This window comes from Liolophura sinensis, chromosome 6, assembly GCF_032854445.1.
Source record: "Liolophura sinensis isolate JHLJ2023 chromosome 6, CUHK_Ljap_v2, whole genome shotgun sequence".
In the NCBI taxonomy this organism is placed as follows: Eukaryota; Metazoa; Mollusca; class Polyplacophora; order Chitonida; family Chitonidae; genus Liolophura; species Liolophura sinensis.
The window spans coordinates 44,941,855-44,963,235 of record NC_088300.1 but is presented as its reverse complement, the minus strand read 5'-3'; the positions used below and the strand labels follow the sequence as shown (position 1 = coordinate 44,963,235).

At 40.7% G+C, this 21,381-nt stretch overlaps 1 protein-coding gene across 2 annotated transcripts; it reads left to right on the top strand.

Annotated features, from left to right (window-relative positions):
* Nucleotides 1-8,750: 8,750 nt before the first annotated feature.
* LOC135468292 (probable methyltransferase-like protein 24) lies at nucleotides 8,751-20,408 on the top strand. 2 transcript variants are annotated; one of them, XM_064746463.1, is made up of 7 exons: nucleotides 8,751-8,824; nucleotides 11,017-11,077; nucleotides 12,950-13,056; nucleotides 16,975-17,103; nucleotides 18,350-18,424; nucleotides 18,990-19,140; nucleotides 20,101-20,408. In XM_064746463.1, exons 2-7 carry the CDS (start codon nucleotides 11,057-11,059, stop codon nucleotides 20,389-20,391), a joined length of 774 nt encoding a protein of 257 aa, XP_064602533.1. In that variant the 5' UTR covers nucleotides 8,751-8,824; nucleotides 11,017-11,056; the 3' UTR covers nucleotides 20,392-20,408. The 2 variants fall into 2 exon arrangements, with proteins under 2 accessions (XP_064602533.1, XP_064602532.1); XM_064746462.1 differs by lacking the exon at nucleotides 11,017-11,077 and having other exon boundaries at nucleotides 8,757-8,824.
* Nucleotides 20,409-21,381: the final 973 nt, after the last annotated feature.

Here is a 21,381-nt window from a genome sequence, read left to right as displayed (position 1 = left end):
TTAGCTCTTTACCAGCTAGCACATTGGTCCGGGCACTAACACTTCAGTGGCCTATAATTATTATGGGTAGAGCTTCTGCCACAAGATATGGAGACCTGGGATCAAACTCGATCGAGTTGGATCATACTTTAGTCAAGACTTTAGAAATGGTACTTGTTGCTGGCTCGCTTAGCGCTCAGCACTGAGAGGTTGGAGCCAGAAAACAGAAGGGGTTGGCCATATGTCAGGGTAATTTGACTGGGTGGGGTCTTATGCCTCATGTCCACGGTATGATACTTCAGTGGCGGCAGTACTTTGAGGGCATGGATCCACCCCGCCACAAGAAGACATATATGAAACAGGCCATACTGAATATTTTTTCTTAAAAAATCCATAGTCTCTTATCAAATCAAAGTTTCCTGTATTTACCCAGAATAGCTCAGACTATTGCCTCTCAGTAAATATCAGACTTGTACATGCAATATTTATGGTGATAAAGTTAGATGGTTCTTGAGTTTGAAAATGTTGTAATGCGACGTGCTCTCTTTAAAACTTTTAGGAAATTTTTTGTTTTGAGTGGTAATAATTGCACAGACAAGGCTGATATTTTGAAAAAAGATAAGTATTTTGCATATTCTTTAAATAAATAATGGCAAAAATTTGATTCACACTGATCAATTTTTTGTACCAAAAATAGTATCTTAAAACTGAAACTCGAAATTCGTTGGTTTTGCCTTTTAACCCTTGAACATGATTTATTAGTACAGCAATAAGAAAAGCGCCTATTACAAGGTTAGCAATCTGAATAACATCCATGCTAACACACATTTACACATTTAGTCTATGACGTATAATATAGCCAAGTCATTTTAAACTTTTTCAGAAAGGCCATAGTATCACGGTTGCAACATGACTGTTGATAATGAAAAAATTACTTATACACAGTTTGTTAAATTTAACAGAAAAGTCTGTTGTCTGAGTGATGTTAAAGAATGCATTCTGCATTAATCTGTTCAACACACATACTCAATTCGTTGAATCAATTTAAAGTTTGTATTAGACTAGACAGGATAGTATGTTGAATATGACACAGTATTATGTTATAATAAAAGAATATATTCTGGCATCACTCACGCAGCATCTACACTTTGTGTTAAAAGTATCATATTATTGTTTTAGTGTATGTTAAAGTATAATTTGTAGCGCTGGTGTGCAGATTTTAAAAAAAAATTTAACACCTAAAGCCAAAAAAATAAGCTTTACTGTTGTATTTCCAATTTTGACTTACGTCAGAAATGGCTTTGTGGAATTGGCCCCAGGTCACCAATAAGATGATTTGAATTGTGCAAAAATTCAGAATTTCAGAGACATAAATGATAGTTTGTTGTACTTTATCCAGTTACATGTTGTTTTACAATGTCTCCAAATGAAATCTAAAACATTTTCAATCTTTAAAACATGTTGGGTGAAGTCACTACTGGTTGAGATTGTGAATTATTATGAATTTTGACCCCCGGAGTATATAATATAGAGGGTGTGATGGTTGTTGTAATTTGCTGGCATGTACTGGTCAGTTTAAACGAGATCATAAACACTACACTGTTCAACTGACCGTTCTATATTTTAGTTCTTAACAATGTACTCAGCTGGACTTGCATTGGATTGGGTAAATGCCATTAATTATCACTTTACAGATTCCATTGGATGAAAGCCAAGCTGAACACAGTCATTCTAAAAATGTCAAGGTCGAACCTAACAGTGAAAAGAAGATCAGGGTGAGATTTCTGGGATATAATGAATGAAAGCAACATTTACTGTGTAGTATTAACAGGGCTTGAATAGAGACAATCTCCTTTGGCCTGCAACTTTTTTCCAGTCATAAAGTTTTTGCATGCACAATAGCAGTTGACCTGCAATTTTTAAACATTGCCTGCCAATTTAGTAGTTTAATTAAATTAATTGCCTGCCTCAAGGTTTAATCATTGAATTCCAAAATCCAGTCTCCCCATAACGAAGTGGGCTTTTAAATTCACTCTAAAGCAGGAGAGAATAGGACCTATTCCTATTTCACTTCATCCAGTATAAATCCAATCCCGAGTTGAAATGTTGTTGCAATCCACAGAAATATTTCCTTCTCGCTGATCGAAATAGCATTTCTACTAGCATTTCGGAACCACGTGAAACATGGAAATTAACCGAACAGGACCAAGTAATCCTAAATGACAAAACGGAAGTACATGCCGCAATTTGAGCGCACACAAGCAAAAGAAGTTAATTTTGTTCGTACCGTACCTTCTCAATAATTACAGACACTCACTAATTGAGACACATTGATAGTAAGCCGGTAGATCGGAGAAGTCTCCCGGGAAGCATTGACCACTGGTGACATCACTATGCCAGCTGTCCGCGGTTGATTAAAAAGAAAAATAAAAGTATTGATATCGGCATATCAATCTAGTGAAAATTTATATCTTTGCTGTTTCTTTTCCCAAAACACTTAACATGTCGTTTTTCAGGTTGTGTTCTACAAACTATGCTTTCCAGTATTTAAAATCCATAGTTGTGAGGTATTATTTACCGGGAAGCATTCAACACTTCACCGCATTAGGCATTATTATCGCAGGATTGGCTTGAATTCCATACAAGAATGGAACATAGATGATTGCCGTTTGATCACTGAACTAATAATACTGCCTTGCATATGTGGATAAAACACCCATGACGATAAATCACGCCTGTCCAATTTGACTCTCCATGTACTGCAGACGACATGTCTACTTTGGCAAGAACATAACATAAGTTTGAGAGCTGAGTCTCAATGAGGTGGGTGGGTGAGGTTTGGGGTTGGTGGGGGCAATTTTTTTTGAGGTTAATGTTAAAAAGATAGCTTGTAACATATTACCACGGGCATGTCAAGAAAAAGTTAGTAGTAGTGTACATTGATGCATATGTGTCACTAAATTAACAGAACTGGAATTTAGGCACTATACAAATGCCTTCAAAGCCCACAGATACATGTACCAGATGACCTTTAGAGAATATTGAGCTCTGAGAAGTATGTATTGGTATGGATGGCATAGGTAATTTCACAGAAAATATATATTCGGACTTCAATTAAACTCAAGTATCTTGACAAGCTCTTCAGTTAAACATTAGTGAGACGAAATATAAACGTGTGTGTGCATTACAAAATCAAGGCTCCTTGCACAACACCCGCTACAGGTACTGGTTTTACAAATTACTACCAGATAACAAACTCACAACAAAAAGCATGATTAAAATATTACAGAAATTCATAGCTTGTATGTACCCCGCTGAAAATATATTTCTAAGGGGCTTTCTCAAATCATCAGCGGGCATACAGGTACATAAAATGGCTAATGAATGAACCTATACCTATTGTGCAAAAACTTTTGAATAAAGTTTTGTTTTTAATGTGGCTATAAAAGCTTTTAAACAGGGCTTGATCAGCAGTAGCCAACACCAGATGCCTCTGGCCACATCAATAATCCGAAGATTGGACGTGAACTAATAATGTTTAATTAGCTTCCATACCAAGATTTCCTCAGATTTGGACAAATATGCATCATACAGTACAGAGTTTAACACCAATTGGAACTGGACACCGGCCAGTAGGCCAAGCCTGGTATGCCTGGAAACGTGCATCCCTTTCTGATGTAGGTTTATGTACATAAAATTATACCACACCACATATCAAGGCCGATATAAGTATGGGCTTGGGGGTTATCATGAAATAAGTAGCTGTGTATGTATGTCAAACTTTAATTTTCTTTTAAGAAAGGTTTGTATTAAGTCTTGTCGCTGTTGTTGTTTCTCCACAGTTACATGTACATGTATTTACATGCTTGAGCTCAATTAGTCTTTTACTGCTTGCCAGTTTACTCAACGATGTTTAAAATAAACTTAATTTTTTTCAGATAGTCTTCCTGTAAGTTGTAAGTGCCACTAGTTGTTGTTAATGACTGATAATTAGCTTTCAAATTTCGAGAACCGCATGTTTTGACAACTTATCATGTTATCCAACAAGAGAGTTTATTGGTCAATGTTCAGTTGAACACAGCTAATCAATACATGTCACAACTGCGATGTACCCACGTGTTTCAAGCGAAAATTCCGGAAACGTCTGTTTTTCTGCAATTTTGCAGTGTATATAGATCTACCAGTGTGTGCAGAGTTTTATACGGCATTGGCGTGATTGAAAAACAGCCGTCCAGTCACACAAGTTAAATATTTTCAAAACCCAGCTGAGTGTCTCTACCCGTTTTGCCAAGCTGAGGTATGACTTACATGTAGATGTGAACTACCATTACTAATCAACTACTGGTAATCCCCTACTCTTCACACAGAGTGTACGACTTGAAACAACACCCCTACAAGACATCATGGTATGCGTTTTCTAAAAATACATCTGAAATTATTGAGAATGTACGGTAAGCGCAGAGTTATCTCTTGTAATATCTCTCTGTGGTTTGCAACAGCTGCGAAGGGTGTTTCCTGCCTTTTCGGTGAATAATAAATCCGTTGTATCACTATCACGCCGACATTAATTAGAAAGCAGAAATTATATTTGTCCATACATTGACATCTCATGCTTGGCCTGCGATTTTATTTGTTGATGTTTTTTTTTGGCAGGTCAGTTTTATGTTGGCCTTTCAGCCTGATTTTTGCCATTCGCAGGCCCCCATTTTGAGCCCTGATTAGGTTATTCTGTGAAAAGTTTTCCTCTTTTCCTCTTTTTGTAGATGGTTTAGGTGCTAATTCGCAGCGGCCATCAGAGCCTTGACCAGTGAAAATCGTGTGTTTGAATCCTCACAGCTCTCACTCTCTCGTGGTGGTGGTTTACACAGGGCACTCCGATTTCCTCCACCCTTAAACAATAGCTTGCTCCATGATCTCTACCTTCACTTTACATCACTGCCAACATTGGTAAATTTTGTACCGCAATCTTGAACAACCCCGAGGTCACTGGGGTCACTGTGATCAGAAAGGAAATGTCAGAAAAGCTCTGTCTCAACCTTTGTCTCTATTAATTATTGATGCACTTAGATTTTCTTTGTCTAAAGTAAGCACAACACAAGTCTAACCTACAAATGAAACAGTTTTATTGATGAATGCTGATTAAATAGTTTGGTGCGAGGACACATGTGGTGAGGCTAAGCGCTGAAGCCTAAGCGCGTTGCACAGCCTCCAAAGGTCAAGCTTGTGTAGTGGAGGCATTGATGTCAAGTGAGCCTAGAGAGCGGCACATGTGTTGTAAGGAGTGTGCCCATGAACCAGACTGCTGCCATATACTGTGAAAAATGCTCAAGTACAGCATTAAACACCATTCAATCAATCAGTGAATCAGTCATTCAGTCGACCCTATTATTTTAAGATGAAGCATACACTTCTGACCAGCAGACTTTACTGAACTGCTGTTTTATGTTCTGGTACACAACAGTGAAGCTGGCAGTACGTTTGTGTACAAACTTTTGATTATCTCTTAACAGATTTCATTGGATGAAAGTCAAATGAAACCCAGTCAAGCAAAAAATGTCAAGATCCAGCATAAAAGTGAGAAGAAGATCATGGTGAGAAGTCTGGTACTGGATACATAAAAACGACATCACAATTTACAGTATACTCTGGTTTAGGTTATTGAGAGAGTATGGTATAGGAAAATCACTATAACGCTTACAATGAATTTGATCTGAATCCGATTTTGGCCTTACAACAATATGACTGCCAACCCTTTTGTTGGTTGTCCCAGTTTCTTTACAGATTGATTATCATCAGTAAAACTTAAACAAAATAATTTTGGAGATAAATTAAAGGTAACGAGCACATCTTGACAGTGACTGCTACAAAATCTGTATGCTTCAGAATCTTCTCTTTCTTATTGTATAGGAGGAGTTAATTACATGAATGCATACTCGTGCACATGTGGGATGGACGAATGAATGTAGGACGGCGACGTAGGACGTTCGGTCTTTCCCTCGTCGTCATATGACTGAAAAATTGTTGAGTACGACGTTAAACCCCAAACACTCACTCACTCACTCGGTCTTTCCCAAACTATGTGGGTCTGTTGTCAAATAAACGGCTGTTGTTGAGCTCTCCTACGTGCGGATCTGTTGTCAAATAAACGGCTGCTGCCAAGCCCTCCTACATGTGGATCTGTTGTCAAACAAATGGCTGTTGCCAATCTCTCCTACATGCAGATGTGTTGTCAAATAAAGGGCTGTTGCCAAGCTCTCCTACATGCGGATCTGTTGTCAAATAAATGGCTTCTGCCAATCTCTCCTACATGCGGATCTGTTGTCAAATAAATGGCTTCTGCCAGGCTCTCCTACATGCGGATCTGTTGTCAAATAAATGGCTTCTGCCAATCTCTCCTACATGCGGATCTGTTGTCAAATAAATGGCTTCTGCCAGGCTCTCCTACATGCGGATCTGTTGTCAAATAAATGGCTTCTGCCAGGCTCTCCTACATGCGGATCTGTTGTCAAATAAATGGCTTCTGCCAATCTCTCCTACATGCGGATCTGTTGTCAAATAAATGGCTTCTGCCAATCTCTCCTAAATGCAGATCTGTTGTCAAATAAACGGTTGTTGCTAAGCTCTCCTACATGCGGATCTGTTGTCAAATAAACGGTTGCTGTCAAGCTCTCCTACATGCGGGTGTGCTGTCAAATAAATGGCGGTTGACGAGCTCTCCCACGTGCAGATCTGTTGTCAAATAAACGGTTGTTGCCAAGCTCTCCTGCATGCGGATCTGTTGTCAAATAAACGGTTGTTGCCAAGATCCCCTCCATGCAGGTGTGCTGTTAAGTAAACGGCTGCTGCCAAGCTCTCCTACATGTGGATCTGTTGTCAAATAAACGGTTGCTGTCAAGCTCTCCTACATGCGGGTGTGCTGTCAAATAAATGGCGGTTGACGAGCTCTCCTACATGTGGATCTGTTGTCAAATAAACGGTTGCTGTCAAGCTCTCCTACATGCGGGTGTGCTGTCAAATAAATGGCGGTTGACGAGCTCTCCCACGTGCGGATCTGTTGTCAAATAAACGGCTGTTGCTGAGCTCCCGTACATGCAGATCTATGGTCAAATAAATGGCTGTTGCCTACATGTGGATCTGTTGTCAAACAAATGGCTGTTGCCAATCTCTCCTACATGCAGATGTGTTGTCAAATAAAGGGCTGTTGCCAATCTCTCCTACAAGTGGATCTGTTGTCGAATAAACGGCTGTTGCCGAGCTCTCCTGCATGCGGATCTGTTGTCAAATAAACGGTTGTTGCCAAGCTCCCCTCCATGCGGGTGTGCTGTTAAATAAACGGCTGCTGCCAAGCTCCCCTCCATGCGGGTGTGCTGTTAAATAAACGGCTGCTGCCAAGCTCTGCTACATGTGGATCTGTTGTCAAATAAACGGTTGCTGTCAAGCTCTCCTACATGCGGGTATGCTGTCAAATAAATGGCGGTTGACGAGCTCTCCCACGTGCGGATCTGTTGTCAAATAAACGGCTGTTGCTGAGCTCCCGTACATGCAGATCTATGGTCAAATAAATGGCTGTTGCCTACATGTGGATCTGTTGTCAAACAAATGGCTGTTGCCAATCTCTCCTACATGCAGATGTGTTGTCAAATAAAGGGCTGTTGCCAATCTCTCCTACATGCAGATGTGTTGTCAAATAAATGGCTTCTGCCAGGCTCTCCTACATGCAGATCTGTTGTCAAATAAATGGCTTCTGCCAGGCTCTCCTACATGCGGATCTGTTGTCAAATAAATGGCTTCTGCCAATCTCTCCTACGTGTGGATCTGTTGTCAAATAAACGGCTGCTGCCGAGCTTTCCTACATGTGGATCTGTTGTCAAATAAACAGTTGTTGCCAAGCTCTCCTACATGCGGATCTGTTGTCAAATAAACGGTTGTTGCCAAGCTCTGCTACATGCAGATCTGTTGTCAAATAAACGGTTGTTGCCAAGCTCCCCTCCATGCGGGTGTGCTGTCAAATAAACGGCTGCTGCCAAGCTCTCCTACATGTGGATCTGTTGTCAAATAAACGGTTGCTGTCAAGCTCTCCTACATGCGAGTGTGCTGTCAAATAAATGGCGGTTGATGAGCTCTCCCACGTGCGGATCTGTTGTCAAATAAACGGCTGTTGCCGAGCTCCCTTGCATGCAGATCTATGGTCAAATAAATGACTGTTGCCAAGTTCTCCTACATGCAGGTCTGTTGTTAAATAAACGGCTGTTGCCGAGCTTTCCTACATGTACATGCGGGTCTGTTGTCAAATAAACGGTGGTTGCCAAGCTCTCCTATGTGCGGATCTGTTGTCAAATAAACGGCTGTTGCCGAGCTTTCCTACATGTACATGCGGGTCTGTTGTCAAATAAATGACTGCTGCCGAGCTCTCCTACATGCGGGTCTGTTGTCAAATAAACGACTGCTGCCGAACTCTCCTATATGCGGGTCTGTTGTCAAATAAACGACTGGTGCCGAGCTCTCCTGTATGCAGGTCTATGGTCAAACAATATGTGTGCTGTTGAGCTCTTCTGTTGCGGATCTGATTTCAAACAAATGACAGCTTTCCCTGCTCCTCCTAAATGGTTGTAACTCCGGTGATCTTATTTCCTCTATTGAAAATCACACCATTTCATTTTTTTTTGGAATAATTGGTCAGTTTTAACAAGATTATGCTAAACATGACTGCCCGTATATCTTTCAGCATATTGTATACCAATGTTCACTAATTATCTCTTTTCCAGATTTCATGGATAAAAATGAAATGGAACACCATCGAATTGGTAATGCTAGGATCCGAGCTGAAGCTGAAAAGGTGATCAAGGTGAGGGTTCTTGGACTGCTAAATTGTTTACTTGCAGTGATCAAAGTGAGATTTTCAGACTGCTGAAATGTTGAATACTGTGATCAAGGTGAGGTTTTTGGACTGTTCAAATATTGCTTGCCGAGATCAAGGCGAGGTTCCTAGACTGCTGAAATGTTGTTTGCTGTGATCAAGGCGAGGTTCTTAGACTGATGAAATGTTTTTTTGCTATGATCAAGGCAAGGTTCTTATACTGCTGAAATGTTGCTTGCTGTGATTAAGACAAGGTTCATATACGGCTGAAATGTTGCTTGCTGTGATTAAGGCGAGGTTCTTAGACTGCTGAAATGTTGCTTGCTGTGATTAAGACAAGGTTCATATACAGCTGAAATGTTGCTTGCTGTGATTAAGGCGAGGTTCTTAGACTGCTGAAGTGTTGCTTGCTGTGCTTAAGGCAAGGTTCATATACGGCTGAAATGTTGCTTGCTGTGATTAAGGCAAGGTTCTTAGACTGCTGAAATGTTGCTTGCTGTGATTTAGGCAGGGTTCATATACAGCTGAAATGTTGCTTGCTGTGATTAAGGGGAGGTTCTTAGACTGCTGAAATGTTGCGTGTCATAAGATTTACCATTGATGACGTGTTGCATGAAGAAAGGAAAGAGTAGTATTGCAATGAATCTTGACAAGATGGGACAAGGAGGCTGCTTGAAAGAAAAAACTATATAAGGGTTGATTGATATAAAAACATGGATGGACGCAGTGTTACATGACATGAAAACGCGAGAGTGGTGCAGTGTTTCTTTTAAAAAACAGTACGGATGCTGTGATGCAGTATGAAAATTAGACTGGTGCATTGTTACCTGAAGAAAGCAGGGTGGATGGAATATTATATTTTGCCACCCCATTTACACATTCACAGCCCTCCTACCTTCCACACTTCGTACTAACCTGACTTACATTCACAGCCTTCCTAGCTACCACACTTCTCACTTAACAGTATCTCACTTACATTCACAGCCTTCCTAGCCCTTCCTAGGTACCATGCATCTCAGTTGCATTCACAGCCTTCGAAGCTTCCATGCTTCTTGCTTACTGGTACCTCACTTACATTCACAACCTTCCTAGCTTCCACACTTCTCACTTACATGTACCTCACTTACATTCATAGCCCACTTAGCTTCCATGCTTCTCAGTTACTGGTACCTCACTTACATTCAAAGCCTTCCTAGCTTCCACGCTGCTGACTTACATGTACCTCACTTACGTTCACAGCCTTCCTAGCTTCCAAACTTTTGACATATGGGTATCTCACTTACATTCACAGCCTTCCTAGCTTCCACACTTCTCATTTACTGGTACGTCACTTACGTTCATAGACCCCTGTTTCCCCCCCCCCCCCCCCCCCCCCACCACATAATGCTGGTCGCCGTCGTAGAAGTGAAATGTTCTTGAGTACGGCGTGAAACACCAATCAAATAAATAAATAAATACATTCACAGACTTCATAGCTTCCACACTTCTCACTTACCAGTACCTCACTTACATTCACAGCCTTCTTATGCTCCACTCTTCTCACTTACCAGTATCTCACTTACACTCACAGACTTCCATGCCACCACACTTCTCACTTACATGCACCTCACTTACATTCAAAGCCTTCCGGGCTTCCACACTTCTTACTTACCAGTATCTCACTGACATTCAGAGATTTCCAAGCTGCCACACTTCTCACTTGCATAGCTTCCTTAGCTTCGACACTTCTCACTGGTAATTCACTTACGTTCACAGACCCCGTCCCCCCCCTCACCCCCCCCCCCCCCCACCACCACCACCACCACCATAATGCTGGTCGCCGTCGTAGAAGTGAAATGTTCTTGAGTACGGCATAAAACACCAATCAAATAAATAAATAAATACATTCACAGACTTCATAGCTTCCACACTTCTCACTTACCGGTATCTCACTTACACTCACAGACTTCCATGCTACCACACTTCTCACTTACATGCACCTCACTTACATTCAAAGCCTTCGGGCTTCCACACTTCTTACTTACCAGTATCTCACTGACATACAGAGATTTCCAAGCTGCCACACTTCTCACTTGCATAGCTTCCCTGTCTTCCACACTTTTGACTTATGGGTATCTTACATTCACAGCCTTCCTAGCTTCCACACTTCTCACTTACTGGAACGTCACTTACATTCACAGACCCCGTTTCCTCCCACCATAATGCTGGTCGCCTGCTGAAATGTTGAATGCTGTGATCAAGGTAAGGTTTTTGGACTGTTCAAATGTTGCTTGCCGAGATCAAGGCGAGGTTCCTAGACTGCTGAAATGTTGCTTGCTGTGATCAAGGCGAGGTTCTTAGACTGAAGAAATGTTTTTTGCTATGATCAAGGCAAGGTTCTTACACTGCTGAAATGTTGCTTGCCGAGATCAAGGCGAGGTTCCTAGACTGCTGAAATGTTGCTTGCTGTGATCAAGGCGAGGTTCTTAGACTGATGAAATGTTTTTTGCTATGATCAAGGCAAGGTTCTTACTGCTGAAATGTTGCTTGCTGTGATTGAGGCGAGGTTCTTAGACTGCTGAAATGTTGCTTGTTTCCAAGCTGCCACACTTCTCACTTACATAGCTTCTCTAGCTTCCACACTTTTGACTTATGGGTATCTCTCTTACATTCACAGTATTCCTAGCTTCCACACTTCTCACTTACATGCACCTCACTTACATTCAAAGCCTTCCGGGCTTCCACACTTCTTACTTACCAGTATCTCACTGACATACAGAGATTTGCAAGCTGCCACACTTCTCACTTGCATAGCTTCCACACTTTTGACTTATGGGTATCTTACATTCACAGCCTTCCTAGCTTCCACATTTCTCACGTACAGGTACGTCACTTACATTCACAGACCCCCGTTTCCTCCCACCATAATGTAGGTCGCCGTCGTATAAGTGAAATATTCTTGAGTACGGCGTAAAACACCAATCAAATAAATAAATAAATACATTCACAGACTTCCAAGCTACCACACTTCTCACTTACATGCCCCTCACTTACATTCACAGCCTTCTGGGCTTCCACACTTCTTACTTACCAGTATTTCACTCACATTCAGAGACTTCCAAGCTGCCATACTTCTCACTTACATGTACCTCACTTACATTAACAACCTTCCTATTTTCCACACTTCTCTCTTATGGTACCTTACTTGCACACACCTTGTACATTTTGCACTTACCTCATTTACACTCACAGCCTTCCTGGCTTCAACACTTCTCACTTACCCTCCTAACTTGTACACTTATGACTTACCTCACTTACCCCCACAGCCCTCCTGCAATCCACTTACCTCACTTACATGCACAGCCTCCCTAGCTCCCACACTTCTCACCTCACTTACACTCACAGCGTTCCTAGCTCCCACACTTTTCACTTACCTCACTTACACTTACATCCACAGTCTCTCTAGCTCCCACACTGCACAGTTACTTCACTTATGCTCACAGCCATCGTACTTTCCACACTCCTTACCTCTCTTACGCTCACAGCCATCCTACCTTCCACACTTCTCAATTACCCCACTTACGCTCACAGCCATCCTACCTTAGACACTTCTCAATTACCCCACTTACGCTCACATCCATCCTACCTTCCACACTTCTCAATTACCCCACTTATGCTCACAGCCATCCTACATTAGACACTTCTCAATTACCCCACTTACGCTCACAGCCATCTTACCTTAGACACTTCTCAATTACCTCACTTACGCTCACAGCCATCCTACCTTCCATACTTCTCAATTACCTCACTTACGCTCACAGCCATCCTACTTTACACACTTTTCAATTACCTCACTTGCGCTCACAGCCATCCTACCTTACACAGTTTATACTTCCCACCTACCTCCCATACTCTCCACACTTTTGTTACCCAACCCCAATACTCACAAAGCCTCAGTACCTTTCACACTTTCTTTTTCACCTTGACCTCCTTAAGCTAAAGGTTCACCTACAATCCACCCTTTATTACTGTCACATCCCTCGCACCTTTTTAACTTGTCACATTTCAGCTGTCTTCCATATTCTCTCGCCCCACTTAACTTCCCCACTGTATACTGTGCTGTTTTCTTCCCAGTCCATGCCACCCGAGCCTAAAAATTGTCCGACAGGTAAAGGCTTCCTACCGGATGAAAATACCACTAGTCATCTCTCCGATGAGATGGTGAATCACCTCTATCACCAGTAAGTTCATTTTATCTATTTAGTGTCATCGTTGTAGAGTTGTGTCACCCAAGTCTCCTGTGCTATATGGTAACGCTGACGTTGAAGAAAACTTTGTATGTTAATGACATCTGTATGTTAGTTAAAGAGTCTACATCGGAGAATGATCATAATTTTTTTTGTTTTTCCTGTAATACCCGACTTTGTGCAGTGTCACAAAGTACCACCCTTGGGATACACAATAATATATTTTTTTGCAGCACAGTTCTAATTTGACCTGAATTAAGAAAGTTAATATACATATATGCACGAAAAACATTGTCATATAAAGGTCTGCTCGGAAAAGCTTGTGCAAAATGGGCTAGTGTTCATTTTAATCAGTGAAGGCAGTTTTCACCGTACAAAGGTTGAACACATATGTAACCAATCTGCGTGACATTCAGTTAACTTACATGTATTTACAACAATATTCATGACAACTTATTGTCATTTGTCTGTTCTTGAGTGACATTTTTGAAAACAATCCGTCAGGAGGTTGAATACTTGAATTTTGATGATATCACATTATTGCCGTGCATATCACAGTGGGTACAATTTCTTTCTGCTGCAGAGAAATTAGGTTTTCCGTCAACCTAATTCTTCTTCAAATACTTGCTTTCAAGCCAAGCCTCGATTTTGAAATTTTCAGGTATAATTTTTGCAGTCTATGTAATTCCTTAGTTCTGACATGATTTTCCTGGGTTCTTCGATATTTCCTGAAATAAGGTGAGGTTAAAGCCGCAATCATGTTCTCACACACCTGTGCATGTAACTCATCACAGTCTTTAATACAGAATGCATCTGGTCTGCTAGATTCCAACCTAGTTGAAACCTGAAGTATATAGGTCAGTTTGCACCACTATGTGTTCCTCAAGCGTTTTTAAATAAATATGCCAGAAACTGGGGAATGTTTTATTCTGAGAATCTCCAGGTGATTGGTTTGATTGGTAACAAAAAATATAATTAAATATTTAATGAATTATCAGTTTTCTCAGTAAACTTCAGAGATGGCCGCGGAATACATTAAAAGAGACATTACTGTACTGTCTCTTAGGTTATATTCTGAGAATTGTTATTCCTCTTCCTGGTATAAAGGCAATTACTATGTATATAGCAAAATGCAAGAAATCAGTGTATAATTATGCGAAGAATAAGCTTATTCCAGCATTATTCTGTTCGGTATTAAAGTAAAAGTGGGAAGAAAATCTACACCTAGATTGACACATTATTCAATCTGAATCACAACAGACCTTTCTGAACGCGCAGTTGACCAGTCATAAGCAGTATTGTTGCAAATAGGTCAATTGGATGTCCCACACATGGTTACAAATGTTCAATCTTTCTGTTATGTCATGACATCACAAATGCTTTCATCGGGAATGGAATAATGAGTAATGTTGTCACGAGAATGGGTTGTGGGTCATCAAATGTGTTAGGATCCATCCTTGTGTCCGTTCCAGTTGCTCTCTGGTGGCCACTGAAGGAGGCCACTGGCGTGTCATTCCATTGGCCACTGGAGGAGACTAGTGGCGCCACTGACGTTGGCGGAGTCTGTGGCTTGTGTGGTAGCGCCGTTGCTCACGCGAGTAGAGTAGATGCGACTTCCGAAAAATTGAGATGTCACAATATTTCCTTCGGTGGCCACTGGATCTGCCACCAATGCTGGTCATATCGATGAATGGAACCCCTCATTGGGGGTGGAACCACTCTGCCCCTTGATCAGTGACGCCGCACACTGATCACCGTTGTTGCGACTATGGCTGTGGCTTTAAGTCAGGAGGTTTGTTATGCACCTGGCGAGGAGCAGTGTGTTACTCTTAGCACTCTTATAACTGAAGTAGCCTTGAGTATGGCATAAAACACCAATCATATTATTTATATAATTAAATCACAGCTGGGTTTGATTTATGGCAAACCACTTTGCAGTTTATATTTGAAGAGCAAGAAAAGCTGAATGTAAAAGTTTGTTGTTTTTTTTGATATATTGAACTGTTTTCAGCGGTTCAGATGTTGTATTTGTCTTATGTGCTTTCGTTTCTTATGGTGTCTTCTCAAGTATACAGGTACCTATGAGTGCGACACCATTCAATCACATTCATCCTGTTTGATATTTAACGTGCCGAGCAAAGCTTGTTAAATGAATAAATCAATCAGGATTCTTTCCCCTGAACTCGGAGACGCCGCTACTATTTGGATCCGATTTCATATTTCCTGAACTTGGGCTATTATCCAGTATGACTTGCACATGAGAATTTTTATCTGAAATGAAAGTTCTCCAACAACAGATTTTCAGTGAATCAGATGATGAATATTTATTTTGACGAGGGAGGAAACAGCAGTTGACACATGTACCAAACAGTTGAGTGTCATATAGAACAGTCCCAGTTAAATGTCATATGGGACAGAGTCCCAGTTGAGTATCATATGACAAAGTCTCACGAGACTCTATGGTGCCAAAATTATGGTACCAAAGTTCAGTTGATATATTCTGATATATAATCCACTGTGGTCCACTTTTGATATCTCAGATGTTCCACTTGTTTGAGACTGGAGCTGGATTCTCAGGTATCGTGACACTGGAGAGTCTCAGAATTTTAGGACTGGAAAAATTCCCAGATTTTTGACACTGTATTCCTGGCTTCCTGGGACTGATTCCCACCAAGTGTCAGCTGTCTCGGAACTCTCAAACTGGATCATAAATCACTTTTCCCCGATTCTGGAACTATTTCCCAATTCATGGTACAAGAATTTTCCCACTCTGAATAAAATAGCTACTTACTGAGAATGCTTTCCAGCAATTTGGTGTCAACTCTCGGCAGATCTGCATCTGAAAAATCATCCTATTTTTAGATTTCCACACGGTGTGGTAGGAGCAATGAACCAAATTAGGAGGCTCTGATTGGTCACGAGCAGTTTTTGACAGTTTGTAAACACAGATGACACGATGACATCATCACGATCGCAACCAAGAACTCCAAAATCATGGCTTTGCTTTGAAGCCAAAATGTAAATGTCAGCGTCTGAAAAGTCTATATTTTTATCCATATTACTCAAAAAGTATAACCAATTTCCACACAAGGGTATTAAATGATAAATTCCTATTCACCTGTGGTGGGAAAATCCTGGTCCGATTTCTAAAAGCTTGTAAGTGCGGGTTCTATAGACTCCCTAATTACCATAAATGTACAAAAATGGTGGCAACACCAACTTTTGCTTTTGAAGTTGAACTGAGGACAATAAATGTCATATTTTCTGTGTAAAACAAGAACAAAAATAGAAGGTAAAAGTTTTCCAGATAAGACAATGACATAGAAATTCGTAATGTCTACATCATCACTACATTGCTGAAAAATACTTATAATTATCCCAAATATGTAGGAACACCGATACAACAACAACATCACTTGTCCATGAAACAGATAAATGTAAGTTTAAAACTTCCTACGAGAATAAATAAATGCTATATTGGCAAATATTGACTTTGTAAATTAACTAGTATGGCCTCAGATAATGATCTTAACAAAACTTCCATGAAAATTCATTAAAACATGAATGTATGAAACTTCTCTACATTGAATTTATTTCTTAAAATCCTACTGCCTTAAATCCTGCTACTCTTGTTGTTTCTTGTGTTATGTTATATTTAACTTTGTCTACCTACTTATTGAACCAAAAAACTGTAAATGCAGAGGCCAGCAAAAGGTATTAAAATCATCACGGTAAATGACACCAGAGTATATACTGCCAGCAAAAGGTGTTAAAATCATCACAGTGAAATACGCCGGAGTATATTCGGCACCAGCTTGTGGAGATGTTTGCATTTCATTTCTCTTGGGTGCATTATATCGTAGTGGTGCGTCAACTCAATTGACTAAACAGAATTGCTTCCTTGTTATGTAGGTATGGCACTAATATCGAGATCCTCTGCCATCACATGGTACGTATGGGCGCTTTAGGGGACGGAGGCTGGGAGGTGTGTGACGATGAGCATGTCAGGCCCAAACACAACTGTTTGGTATACTCCTTCGGGTAACTATTTACTATAGGCCAAAGGGAAGCAGAACTTTCCGATCTACTCCTTCGGGAATATAGATGGAAGTGGGGTATACACTACAGTGGGTAAAATGAGAGCGAGTTGTACAGTGGATAGAAGTGGGAGTGGGGTGTACATTGGATAGAGGTGGAGGTAGGGTGTACACTCATTGGGTAAAAATAGGAGTGGGGAGTACAGTGGATAGAGGTGGGAGTGGGGTGTACAGTGGATAGAAATGGGAGTGGGGTGTACACTACAGTGGGTAAAAATGGGAGTGAGTTGTACTGTAGATAGCGATGGGATTGGGGTGTACAGTGGATAGAGATGGGAGTGGGGTGTACACTACATTGGGTAAAAATGGGAGTGAGTTGTACAGTGGATAGAGATGGGAGTAGGGTGTACAGTGGATAGAGGTGGGAATGGGGTGTACAGTGTAAAGAGATGGGAGTGGGGTGTACACTACAGTGGGTAAAAATGGGAGTGGGGTGTACAGTGGATAGAGATGGGAATGGGGTGTACACTACAGTGGGTACAAGTGGGAGTGGAGTGTACAGTGAATAGAGGTGGGAGTGGGGTGTACATTGGATAGAAATGGGAGTGAGGTGTACACTACAGTGGGTAAAAGTGGGAGCGAGTTGTACAGTGGATGGAGGTGGGAGTGGGGTGTACACTACAGTGGGTAAAAATGGGAGTGGAGTGTGCAGTGGATAGAGAAGGTTGTGGGGTGTACAGTGGATAGGGATGGGAGTGGAGTGTACATTATAGTGGGGTGTACAGTGGATAGGGATGAGAGTGGAGTGTACATTGGAGTGTATATTGGATAGGGATAAGAGTGTGGTGTACAGTGCATAGGGATGGGAGTGGGGTGTACAGTGGATAGGGATGGGAGTGTGGTTTACATTGAATAGGAATGGGAGTGAGGTATAAAGTGGACAGAGATGGGAGTGGAGTATACAGTGGATAGAGATGGGAGTGGGGCATACAGTTCATAGAGATATGAGCTGGGATTTGGAGTAAACCTGAAAGTTGCTTACAAAGATTTGCCTTGGTAGGACAGGATGTGACGTGTACATTAAGCAAATGGATAGCAGGCTGGTTTTAATGAATAAGATTATTCATTGATATTACGTGTAACATGATTCATGACTAGCACTGTTAGTCTTATTTTTGTTTGAGAATTGTTGGTATGCATTTCTGTGTTTCCGTTTTGCACCTAACTCCAGTGTTTGAATTTGTTTTCAGCATAGCCTTTGATTTTTCCTTTGATGACATGATTGCAAGACATTATGGGTGTGAAGTACATGCCTTTGATCCAAGGTGGGCTTACATACGCTCTTCTTACATAAATTACTTCATTCTCACACCTTCTTTCAGACCAGGATCAAACTCGGGTTGGTTCATACTAAAGACATATAAAATCACTTGAGTAAATAGTAAAGAAACAGGGCTGGTTGGCCTGGTGTCAGTGTAATGTGACTGGATGGAGTGCCATGTCTGGTGCCTTCGGCATGGTACTTCAGTGGCGGCATGTCTGGTTGCATGGACTCGCCAAGCTACAGGAAGACACAGTATATGTACATGTACACACATGTATTCTATTAGACTGGTTTGTGGTTTTCTGTCATGTTCTCTGAGGAGTGTACAAGACGTGCGATTAGAAAACCTGAAATAATGTGATCTGGTAAATAGCATTCCATAAAGGGGCCATCCATCTAGTTTTTAGTGCGTCTTTAAGTATTAGAATGGATTGGTTTGATTTGAGCTATTCTTGGTATCAATATGCAGTACAAACATACTAACTTAAGTGTACTTATTTGCTTCGACAAAACGCCTAAATTATATATTTGATAATACCAGTGTCTGTTTTACCTACTTTCTGTAGTATGGGCGTATCAACAACAAAGCGAAGTGAGAATGTGACGTTTTACGATCTGGGGGTGTATGGGGCAAACGTAAATCAAATGAAAGTCATCCATCCTGGCTGGTCGCTTAAAACACTGAAGCAGATACGACAGGATTTGCAGCATACAGAAGTAGGTCCTGGCTTTATCTAGAAGGATATATTTGATCAATAAAGGATGCTGAAAGATACTGTAAAGAAGACTTTTTTCAGCAAAAATGGATCTGCGCAAATCCAATATAATTTTTGCTGTTATTGTAGAATAGCCCAAATAATTAGCTATAAAAAATATTAGTTTGGTGTGGGCATGTGTTACTGTTTAGAATCGGTAGTTAGTGTCTGACAGTTACTGAAAGGCAGTCTTTGAGTTTTTCTTGGTAAATACAGAATTTTTGATTTCATTGGTGAATATGGATTTTTGGACCAAAAATCAAGGAATAGAGTGTATGTACAATCCTTTACTTAATAAATTGAATTTTTTACAAAATATCTACAAAAACACCATTCATAAATGTAAATTTCAGCATAAAATGGAATAGCTGTATGGTTTGTAATGGTGGTGTCTCCTAGCCCATTGTGGTTTTTGTTTTTCCCTGTAATTTGAGTTCATATTTCACTCGCAAAGCTGTAGCTGCAAAAAGTGATTTGTTTATTTATTTATTTCACTGGAGTTTAATGCCGTACTCAAGAATATTTGACTTATACGACAACAGCCCCAAATGTAGTGAGCCATATTCAATGAAGCCACATACATGAATTCGCCCATCAGTGAAGTAGCTGCCCCCTCCACCCACCCCAACCCCAACCTTTTCCCGTCCTTACTCACCAGATTGGAAACAGTTCAAATGACCTTTGCCCTACTTTATGTTCTTATGGCTATCATTAGTTCTTGTCTCCAGAACGCATCCAGTGTTTGTGCTTATAGGCTTTGGTTAGCCCAACTTTATGTCATATGGCCTATTTATTCTCAGCTTTGTTTGTAATGATTTTGATTTTTCAGTTTATAATCGTGAATAATAATGATGATGATGATGATTATTGTTTTATTATCATAATAAAATAAATAGCTAATATATTGACTCATTAATTCTAGCGCCCCATTGATGTTCTGAAGATGGATATAGAGAGCAGCGAATGGTCTACACTGACAACAGCCATCGCCGACGGGTCCCTGAATAACGTCAGACAATTTCTCATCGAGCTGCACAACACACAAGACACCAGGTCCAGTCTTCAAATATTAAAACGATTACGAAACCTTGGATTTAGAATATTTTATGCACATAAAAATCCACAGTGTGGAAAAAGTGAAGACGTAACACCTCTGAGGACAACTTGCCACGAACTTCAGATGATTCATATTCCGTCATGTTTGGTTAAGTAAGGGGTACACACCAGTCAGATCTCCATGTCATCAGCCAGATCTCCGAGGATGTTCTCCCACAGACTTCAGATGATTCATATTCCGTCATGTTTCGTTAAGTAAGGGGTACACACCAGTCAGATCTCCATGTCATCAGCCAGATCTCCGAGGATGTTCTGCCACAGACTTCAGATGATTCATATTCCGTCATGTTTGGTTAAGTAAGGGGTACACACCAGTCAGATCTCAGATAATGTTCTGCTACGGACTTCAAATGATTAATATTCCATCCTGCTTGGTGAAGTAGACATACTCATCAGTCAGATGTGAGTGCCATAGTTAAGGAGGCGATATTAGCATTACTCAAAGGTCAGTTCTGCCATTCTCATTACAGCGCATAAACTGCCCTCTACGATTGCGTCGCATCACTGTCTCCACTATCAGTTTTTTTTTTCCCCCAGAAACCTTCAGCAATACCGAGGTCACTGTCTCAGCAGTTACTTCTAATAACACTTTTATTTGCATGCATTCACCTTATATGAAGTACTCACAACAGGATTCTAACCAACACCTGTTTTTTAATTGATTTTATGATGAATGTTTATTAAATAGTCCTGCGCAAGGACACGAGAGGCGAGGATGTAAAGCCAAACAAGCCCACGTGTCGCTCAGGCGCCAAACCTTTTTGTAGTGGTGGCAGTGAGGTTAAGCCAGTTGAGCGTAAAGAGTATGCACCCCCTTAGAACCGGAGTGCTCCACTAGATTTTAGTTTTAATGTATTGCTAGTGCTTTGTATTGACAAATTGATTTCCCAATTACCGTTTTAGTTTGTTTTTAGTGCCTTGCCAAGTATTTAGTTTAGACTATACTGTAACATGAATTGTTTTAAGAAGGATGCCATATTTATAAAGTGAGTGCTATAGTTTTAATATTTTGAATTTGAATTCATCCCTGTCAGACATGATTTCATGCCCTAAATGTTCTCATTCCAGTTTGCTCTTTTTGGATGTT